Below are 9,813 nucleotides of genomic sequence, written 5' to 3'. Positions count from 1 at the left end.
ACAAGTAATTGTTGAACATGCACATTGCACTCTGTTTAAAAACAGATAAAAGAGAGTTGTATCTCTGTACACATTATTTACATCATTCTTTTTATTTTTAAAGAAATTCTAAATTCGGATGCCAAGTATGGCACCCTACAACCAGGCATAATTATGCCTAGGTAAAATGAAATAATCTTTTTTACTGGAGCCTAAAAAGGCCCAGATGTCTTAATCACCTCGAGAAGAGGGTGTATTATGTTTTTTCCACAGAATGAAGAATCCCCAATTCCTTAGATCCCGAAAAGACTGGTCCAAGCAGCCCTACATCTGCTCACACAGACTTGCTGAGAAGAGGAGAGAGAACAAGAGAAGCAGACATCCACCAGAAACTACAACAAGAACCGCTAACACTACTGCTATTCAACCAAATTTGTTTGGACTTATTGCTGCTAATGTGAATTTTTCTTGTGTCTCTTATCTATATGCTATGTTGTTTGAAAGTTAGGTTAGCCACTAACTGTCATACATCATTTCAGTAAACTAAGGCCCATTTACAGAGAGTGTAGAAAGATACAGATATTTCTTACGATATAGAACAATTGAAGGCAGAAATTTCAGATATTAACAGAAGTCTTTTAGATACTTGGAACATTGATGAATTGGCCAGAGATTTAAAAAACAATCTAAGCACAATGAATCCCTTAGACTGGGTTCAATATATGATCTTACTTGCTATTATTAATTGACATTTTAGATCTCTAGCCATGATGAAGAAAGACCTTCTGGAACTTTGCTTAAAAAATAATAAAAAAAGGGGGAAATGCCATGCACACTCGTCTACTCCAGTCACATCCATAATATCGGGGATAAAATCCTGATAAAGGATAAGAGGCAATAAGAATCCAAAGGGAGTTCTGTGCCTCCTAGATTTCAGACTAGTCGCTGGTATATCCCCTAACTCAGGCGTGTTTCAGATTAGTCTCTCCAATCATCAACACGGCCTCATAATTAGGCATAAAGCTACCCCAAGTAATGATTTGTAAATGGTTAAGATTGGGCATTGTCTCCTGGCCTACACAAGGTTTCCAACTATCCTAGTTTAATGTTTTAAGTACTAGAGAGTAATTGAAAGGTTTCCCTCACTCGAACCAGAGAATTAGCATAAGAATACCTCAACAGGGGCTCTACCCCTCTTCCTCCTGCTTCACATCTAACTACCAGACCCTGCTGACCTTGGTGTGTGAGGGTCCTTACATGACTTCAGTCTAGCACTAGGACTGGGGGAAGAAGGACTTGGACTCACATGCAGGACCAGCACTAAAACTTAGATGGGCTGAGACTCAGATTCATGTATCTCAGTTCCCCCGGGCCCAGGCCATTTGGGCCCGGGGGATGCAGCACCAGTTCAGAGGAGATAGCTGCTGCTTTAGACCCAGTATGTTTCAGATAGCCTCAGAGGTACCTCAACTGTTGAGCTGCCAGATTTTTCATTTCTCTTTTGCAATGATTGTAAAAGCCTCATGTCATTTTTAAAGAAATACACTCAGATTTTACACCACCCGTGTGTAGTCTGTTTGTCAAAGCCGAATCCTGTGCCCACCTGGCCAGAACCCATCGTCCCGCGGAATAAGGGACCCCGCAAGAAACCCCGGTCCGTGGCAAGTTCCACGTGGGGAGGCAAGGGAGAGGATGGGACACATCCACTCAGGACTGGCAGGTGACAATGACACAATGGAAGTCAACAGGCAAACACTCTTTGGTTTAGCTGTGATTTAGTGTGTTAGTCTTATACAAAACAGACCTAGTGTAGCAGTCAGTCTGAATTTAATCCCATAGCAACTGGAGACACACACACACTTTTCCCAAAACTAGGGTTTGTGAGGATCCTACCGTCAACATGATTGCTGGACTCTCAATGTAACTAACTTATGAGTCAAAAGCATTTCATCTACCATACAGTTCTCACCGGCTAAGCAGAAATAGATTTCAACTGCTGGTATTAAAAACAGTAAAAATATAAGAAATCAACACAATCAAGGGAGGCTTGGGTGATCTCTGTAATTACTGATTTGTCACCTCTATAAAGGATGGTTAGCTGATGGTTAGAGCCCTCTGTAGCCACACCCCCTGGTTAGCTGATGGTTAGAACGCTCTGTAGCCATGCCCCTGAGACTTGGTCAGGCGGGCAGCGTTACCTCTGCATCTCGGTCCAGGCTGATGGTTTCCATGTCTACTGCCAGCTCATGCTCCTCTAAAAAGAAAGAAAGAAAGAAAAAGAACTCTGTTTCTATGAGGCAGTGGCCACAGGTTTCAGTAGGTAGAGTTGGCATTCTGTCCTAGGACTGGAGAAGTCGGGCTAATTCCAATGCTGGGACACTAGAGATGAGAAGGATGACAGCAAAGGCTCCAAATGTCCATGTGAGCCTCTGAATCTCCCAAGAATCCCAATGCAGCTGGATGCCCCTGGTGGGAGAGGAGAGCAGCTGCCAGACAGAGTCTTGGTGAACTTGGTCAAGCCTAGTCACTGCTGGGAACATGTCCCTATCACGGCTGCCCCCTTCTTGGAATCCCTGGAGTGTGTGCTGCCAGCAGCCTACTGCACATGTGAATACTTTCCTTTTGTTTGTGGCAATAAATCAGGCCACTTGAATCAGAGCATGCTGGGTATATTACATGTTCTCGGATGTGCCTTTTATTGCTTTGGAAAGTGGCCCAGCATCTACAGATGCTTCTCTGACAGAGAGGGAAGCAAAATGAAGTACAGCTCAACAGCCAGGATCAAATGCTTCAGTGAATAATTTAAGTGTACTTCTCAACTGGAAGCCTGGTGAACTAATTCCAGCAGAGAAGCCCATTTGGATATCCTGAGACTATCCACCCCTAAGAGCCAGATATAAACTGCTTCCTGCCACAGTGAAGAGCCTCATATGACAAGCCTCTCAGTTTCATTTCATCAGAACCTGATTATGATGTTGAAAGAACTAAATGCAAATACATGTGTATACATTCCTCGTAACAATTTGAGAATAACAGCGCTTCTCCCACCACTATCCAAGTGTTACCCACTATTCCCAGTAGTCTTATAATTTTTTCCTTAGTTTGCACCAATTGGTATCCAAATAAAGCTATCTATTTTGACTAGATTCCTGTTCCTCTTCCCCCTTCTAGACAGGGTCTCATTGTGTAGCTCAGGTCTTGGACTTTTTTTGAGATAGGGTTTCTCTGTGTAGCCTTGGCTGTCCTGGAACTCACTCTGTAGACCAAGCTGGCTTTGAACTCAAAAATCCACCTGCCTCTGCCTCCCAAGTGCTGGGATTAAAGGAGTACACCACCACGGTGGTCTTGGACTTTTTTAATATTGATTTTATGTGCATATTTACTTTTTATATTTATTCTATGTTTTGTCTACATATGTGCCTTTCCACCACTTATAAGGCCAGTAGAGGTGAGAAGAGTGTTAGCTTCCTTGGAATTAAGAGTTACAGATGGTTGTAATCTGACACAGGTGCTGGGAATTGAACCCCCATCCTCTGGAAGAGCGGCCAGCGCTCTTAGAAAAATCAAGCTTTCTCCAGTGCTTGAGGTTCTAACTCTCCTGATTTAGACCCCACATGCTGGGATGGCAGATATGTGCCACCACAGCTAGCTTCATGGCTTTATATAGTGTCTTTCTTAGGATCCTTTTTAATCTGGAAACTTTGTGTAGGAAGGAAACAGGCTGCTTTTTTTTTTTTAATTTTTTTTGAGACTAAACTTTTCATTCTGTCCCAGAAGATATGTGTCCACACTCTTCTCTCTCTTGATTCTCTCTCTCTCTCCCTCTTTCCCTGAACTTATCACTTATTACTACTTTTCCCTAGCCCCCTTTCTCCTTACGGCAAACAAGCACTTGCATCTGCAGTGGAGGTAGCTTACACACCCTTCACACATCACACATCCTTACACATCAGTCCATGTTGGCTCCTCCAAACATTAGCAGACTATTAGAAGCCAGCTTGCTTCTTCATTGCAGGTCTTAAAGAGGAACATGCAGCAAGGGACCAGCTTAACAAAGAAGAACTGACATTACAAGGCTGAATTCAATTCCCCGACTTTCCATGATGCCTTTTCTACAATAATCAACAGCACCCAATTAAAATGTGTTGTTTTCTATAGTTTACCCATAATCTATAGGATACTGACCAATCTGGTGTTAAATAAAAGGAACTAGATAAAACCAAGAAGACATTACAAGAGTCCCCTTAGTCTCAAAAGATAGCAGTGGCTCACTGTCCACAAGCTCAGAAGTTGTTGAAGGAGAGGCATTACAATAAAGGCAAGGTAGCCAGGTCACTGCCGTCCAAGTTAGATACTCTAAGATTCCATGTAGGCACAATTGGCAGTGGAACTGGGGCCAGGCTATTCGAGGCTCCTCAGAATATGTGGTCCACAGCCCAAAGCTTCCTGTTGCCATACCAGCTTAACCCAGAGCAAGGTTACTAACTGGAACTTCTGAGTGCATCACAGTTGTGTTTTTTCAGACGAGGGGGCTGGGGACGTAAGTCAGCTGTAGAGTATTAAGGCCCTGGGTTCAATCCCTAGCACTAAAAAACAAACAAACAAACAAACAAAACTGGTGTTTGGACAAGCACAGGACCCGAGTTTGAGCTTTGGGAGCCACAGGAAAACGCTGAGCAGAGTGCTGCACCTGTGATCCCAGCACCCGAGAAGATGACACATGCTGGCTTGCTGCAGTCAGTTCAGCCTAATGGCAATTTCCAGGCCAGTAAGAGCCACAGTAAACAGTGTCAAAGGACAACACCTGAGACTGTCTCCTGTCACCTACATGCACACATGCTCACATACATGCCTGCATGCACATACACTTCACATTTTTTTTTTTTTTTTGGTTTTTTGAGACAGGGTTTCTCTGTGTAGCCCTGGCTGTCCTGGAACTCACTCTGTAGACCAGGCTGGCCTCGAACTCAGAAATCCACCTTCCTCTGCCTCCCAAGTGCTGGGATTAAAGGCGTGCACCACCACCACCTGGTTCACTTCACAAATGTTAACAGGTACACACACACACACACACAAGGTTAAGACATATAGGAAGGTAATAATGGACATATTTAATGTGTTTTGCTGAGGCTTAGGTAAAAATAAGTACGTGCAGTTCCAGTTTCTCTAAGGACTAGAAATTCACATTCCCAGAGAATTACTACATGTTCTAGTTATCTAGAGGTAATGGTGGACTTTAAATACACTGGGCTCTAGTCCAATTGGCCTGCCTTGCAGTAGGGCTCTCTGGCTGGCATAGGGCTTTTACTCTCCTCATCTATCACACATTAGAGTCCTCTTACAATGATAATGTCCCATCAAAATAACATTGCTAGCCAGGAAACAAAGCACAGGACTATACTGTTCTAACTTCCAAGTCTTCTAGCCTTGCCTAATATTTCAGTGGCACAGATCTCAGCCCTTCCGTGACTGTCAAATGGTGACAGAGCCTGTTTCCTTTATCCACCCACATCACCTCCAGACATCAGCTCTGAAGTTCCAAACTAATTGTGGAAGGTACTTTTGTGGTAATCTTCTTTTGCCTTAAAATTTGGTTACCATAGTTACAAATCATCTTTGCTGGCACACAGTGCATAATGCTATTTTAAAAAGGAGCGATGTTTTTTCAAATTTATTTTTATAAAGGTAACGCATAATTATGAATACCTGATAAATCCATACAGATCTGAAAAATGTAAGAGGCAGAGTTTCCTCTCACGCCTGTTAAGAGAGATCCTCAACAATGCTAATGACTTTTCTTTTTAAGCAGGTAAAACCAAATACTCATTTTAAAATTAAATGCCATTATTTTAAGATGCATGATACTTAGAAATTTGCATCTCCCCACGAACCTAACAATTCAGCTGGTACAATTTTCTGTGTTCATATGTTTTCTTCACTGTTTTCCATGGAAATGAATTTTCTAAGCAAACACATAAGCACAGGCCATTACTAAGGAGTGTATAAAACTGCCATAGGAAGTTGTTCAGTTCCAAATGGAGCGACTATCCTAACATCTGTACTTGTGATGGGGATTCTCAGGCCTGTGTAAATGTTGAGGTGGATGTGGGCATGGTGACACACACCCTCAATCCTACATTCAGGAGGCAGAAGCAGGCAGATCTCTGAGTTCGAGGCCTGCCTGGTCTATATAATGGTTTCAAGAGTAACCACAAAGTGAGACCCTGTCTCGAAGAAGAAATGTTTGAGGTTGGATCAGAAATGATTGCTTGTCACTGTGGCAGTACACATCACCATGCTCTCTTCAAATTTTGCTTTCCGAGGAAAGGGTTAAAAAGTCATTTTCTGGCTCTATTTTAGGTAACACACTTCAGTAGTGGAACTATTCCTTCAGCAGAAATGGACCCACTGTACTCATAAACATAATTCAGTCATTTGCTGAGGCAGCACCCCAGAGAGCAGGCTGCCCTCTGCCAGCATACCCGCTTCCCAATCTACAGAGGCCCTTTGAGGAACACAACCACTGCTGTGAGGAGACATCATGTGCGAAGCAGCAGCAGTCTTCAACAGCACACTTCTCGCATTGAATGAGTTCAAGGTTAACTAAACCCAGTACCTTCGGGGTCTTCTGCGCCCCGTTCTAATCCATCCTTCAGGCTCTGCTCGCTGAGGTCCGCCACGAGGCGGCCACCGTGCTTCTTCCCCTCCTCATCACCAGATTCTTCAGATTCAACCCGCCTGTCAACTGAACCCACACATATTAGTGACAATTCACATCTACTTCATGTGACACTTTGAGGAACACAGAAGAGAGTAACAACACTTGTAAGTCAGCAAGGCTCTTTTTCTAAAACAGTTGAATTTAGTTTAGGAACACTGAACATCTTCTACATCCAAAAGTATTTAAGATACAGAGACAGGAACTGGGAGGCCATGGAGACAATTAACATGGCATCCTTCCCCTCTAAGAAACTGTAAAGAATTGACAAGTATTCTGAAATCTGGATCATCTACGATTGGAAAGACTAATGACACCAGATACTGAAGTACCTTCCAGGAGGCTCTCACAGCTGGTGTTATGACCCTTCTTACGTCTCACGTCTCACTGTGACCCTTTTGCTGATACCTTCACTGATGTTTCACTATCCATTTGGCCAAGAAAACTGGTTCAATTTTCAGGCCCACATTCCAAAAAAAATCAAGACTAGCTAAGATCAGACTGTGGGCAGAGTGAATGAAAACAAGAACATCTCAAAAATGGCAGATGCCCCAGGTAAACTGCTGGTGTTAAACAACCACAGGACAGAGTTAATAATGCAAAGGTTTTTGGAGTAAATAAAACAACATTTTTGAGTTATGAACAAAGCAACAATGAAATGTGGCTTTGGCAAATGATCTCCCTTTCTAAACCTCAATATTCACCTCTGTAGAGAAGTAGTAGAGTACCTCCCCCTGTCAGGACCAAATGAGAAAGGGCGCAAAAGTAGTTTATGCATATGACACGTAGGAGAATATATGGGTTACCAAGAGGTACCTTACAGTGTGTGATCTCGGGTTAGGGAAACTAGGTTCTGTGTTACAGAGTTTCTACCTTCCCTGTGCCTCTATCCTCAGGGCAGGAGAGAGGTTCCAGAGCCTGGGACAGGGTGCAAGAATGTGACTGTAAGGCTATGGGTAGAATAGGCTAGCAAAAGGCAATGAAATCCATCAACACGATGAAGGTTTGAGCTACAGTATGAGCAGTGACAGAGAAGGTAGCAAAACGCTCAGCCTGGTCTACACAGGCCAGCTGAGGAAACGGTGAGAACCTGTCCTAAAAAACAAAAGACAAACCAAAACCACGACAACAAACCCAAGCCAAGCCAAGCCAAAAGCAAACCAAGCCAAAAATGCCACAAAAAAATCTCCAAAAAGACATAGGGCCTTAGAAACCTAAGTGTCAGCTGGTAGTGACATGTGTGGGAGTGGAAGAGAGAAAAAGCTTGGCTTGCATCTTCGCCCTTTACCGAGGATGGAGGGGAGAGGTGGACTGGAGGAGGGAAGAGGGGCATAGGAAGAAGCATTTCCTTATTTAGGAACTACTCAAAGGTTAAAGACAAAAGACCTCTAGCGAGACTCCTCCAAGTCTCTAAGAGCTTTTCTTGCTGGCTCTTCTCAACCCCTATTGCATGACTGTTAATTTAGGCCACTTTTCCACACTCCTTTGCTTTTGACTGGGTTTCCTTTCTCTGGAATGATGTTTCTCCCCCCAACCCCCCAGCTTTCCATCCGACCCCAGTCTGTGAGTTTTCAGGGCCCATCTCAGGGCAGCACCACTGTTCTCAAACTCACTGGTTCTTTCTTCCACATCCCCGTCCCTTGCTCTTTCCTAGCACTCCTCCCAGAAAACTGAGTGATCTTCCAGAAGTGAATAACCCCTACCAAAATAGCGGAGTCTTTCAAAGGCATTTAAAATTCGCCTAATGCTACAATGGGTAGGGTTAAAGTACATGTACATATGTACAAGTCTGTGTGTATACACTAACGCACGTTTATGCACGCATGTATTGACCATGTATCTACACAACTGTATACAAAAGCATGCACACGTGTAACATATATATTTACATATATATGATGACATAAATCCAACACAGTGAAAAAAAAAGGAAGAAAGTTGAACATAGTCTAGACTGAATGCCTAGAAAATAAGACAACGCCTTGTACACTCAATCTCCGGAGCTCCTTTTTACCCGTCCCTCTGCCACAACCCATTCGCTTCTAGAGCAGACTTTTTTCCATCCATGCCGCGTGAACAAACTGTGGACTTTGCAGGTCCCCACGCCTGAAGCCTCAGTTTCCCAGTGAGTTGACGGAGCACGGTTCCCTGCCCCCTCCCTGTCAACCTCGGAGTTTTAAGACTAGGTTCCTATAGCCACGGCTTCCTTGCCAACCCCCTGGGCGGGCTCGCGCCACGTTGTTCCCCGGGGTCTGGTCCTTCTGGCCGCTGCCGCCCTCGGGCCGGGACTCCCGGGCTCCGAGCCTCCCCGGCTCTATCCAGCCATGTTGGCAGGTGTCAGAGCTCCGTGGCTGTGGCCGGAGGCTGGAGGCCGAATTCTGATCCAGCAAGAAGCCGTGCCCGCCCAGCCCCCGGCTCGCCGGTCCCCGGTCGCCCACAGGGGCCGCTCACCCTCCATCATCTCCTGCGACTGTTGCTGCCCCGCGCCGCGCTCCGCCGCCATATTGGCTGCTCTTCCCCTTTCCGGAATCTGTGGCCTCAGGCCATGGGCCAATCAGGATTCCTGGTCCAATCGGCCAGCCAATAGAACAAAGTATAGAAGCGCGAGCTGACACGCTTGCGTGGACGCAGTGTTTCACGGGAATTGTAGTTCCCGCAGGCCCCGGTTCTACCTCGGTTAGGGGTTTGATGAATGAGTAGAGTCTAGGCGAGCAAGACCAAAGTGGAGATCCCGGCAAGTCATCAGGCAGCATGGGAGACACTTCAGGCTTGCGGATTCGCTCAAGTCACTGTGCCAACTTCGGAGGCGTAGAGGTACTGCGGCCAGGAGAGCTCTACAGGTCACAGGTGAAGATTAGACTTGCACCCCGACTTCGGGAGCCTCACAGCTGGGTGTCTGCCTGCACGGTGAGCCGGTAGGCGAGAGAAACCAGTTTATTCTGCGCCTGCGCGCTGATATACCGGTGCCACAGGCCGCCTTTAGTGGATGCTTGGAGAAGGCGGGAGAGGCCGCGGTCCGGTTCTGGGGCTCACGTTCGCCGCCTCCAGTCCACGGCGAACCACTGTGTCGTCCGCTTCTGCTCACCGTCCTCGCCTTGAGAATGTGGCCGCCGAAA

General features: G+C 45.3%; 1 protein-coding gene across 1 annotated transcript in view; it reads right to left on the bottom strand.

The window, feature by feature from the left end:
• Ppp1r7 (protein phosphatase 1 regulatory subunit 7) overlaps positions 1-9,363 on the bottom strand; it is a 26,481-nt gene extending 17,118 nt beyond the window's left edge. The window contains exons 1-3 of the mRNA XM_031368490.1: positions 9,149-9,363; positions 6,596-6,724; positions 2,178-2,233 (exon numbers count right to left, since the gene is read on the bottom strand). Coding sequence (XP_031224350.1) covers positions 2,178-2,233; positions 6,596-6,724; positions 9,149-9,200 — 237 coding nt within the window. The 5' untranslated portion in view covers positions 9,201-9,363. The remainder of the gene's footprint in view (positions 1-2,177; positions 2,234-6,595; positions 6,725-9,148) is intronic.
• Positions 9,364-9,813: the final 450 nt, after the last annotated feature.

This window comes from Mastomys coucha, unplaced genomic scaffold, assembly GCF_008632895.1.
Source record: "Mastomys coucha isolate ucsf_1 unplaced genomic scaffold, UCSF_Mcou_1 pScaffold14, whole genome shotgun sequence".
Lineage (NCBI taxonomy): Eukaryota > Metazoa > Chordata > Mammalia > Rodentia > Muridae > Mastomys > Mastomys coucha.
This window is presented reverse-complemented; position numbering and strand designations above follow the sequence as displayed.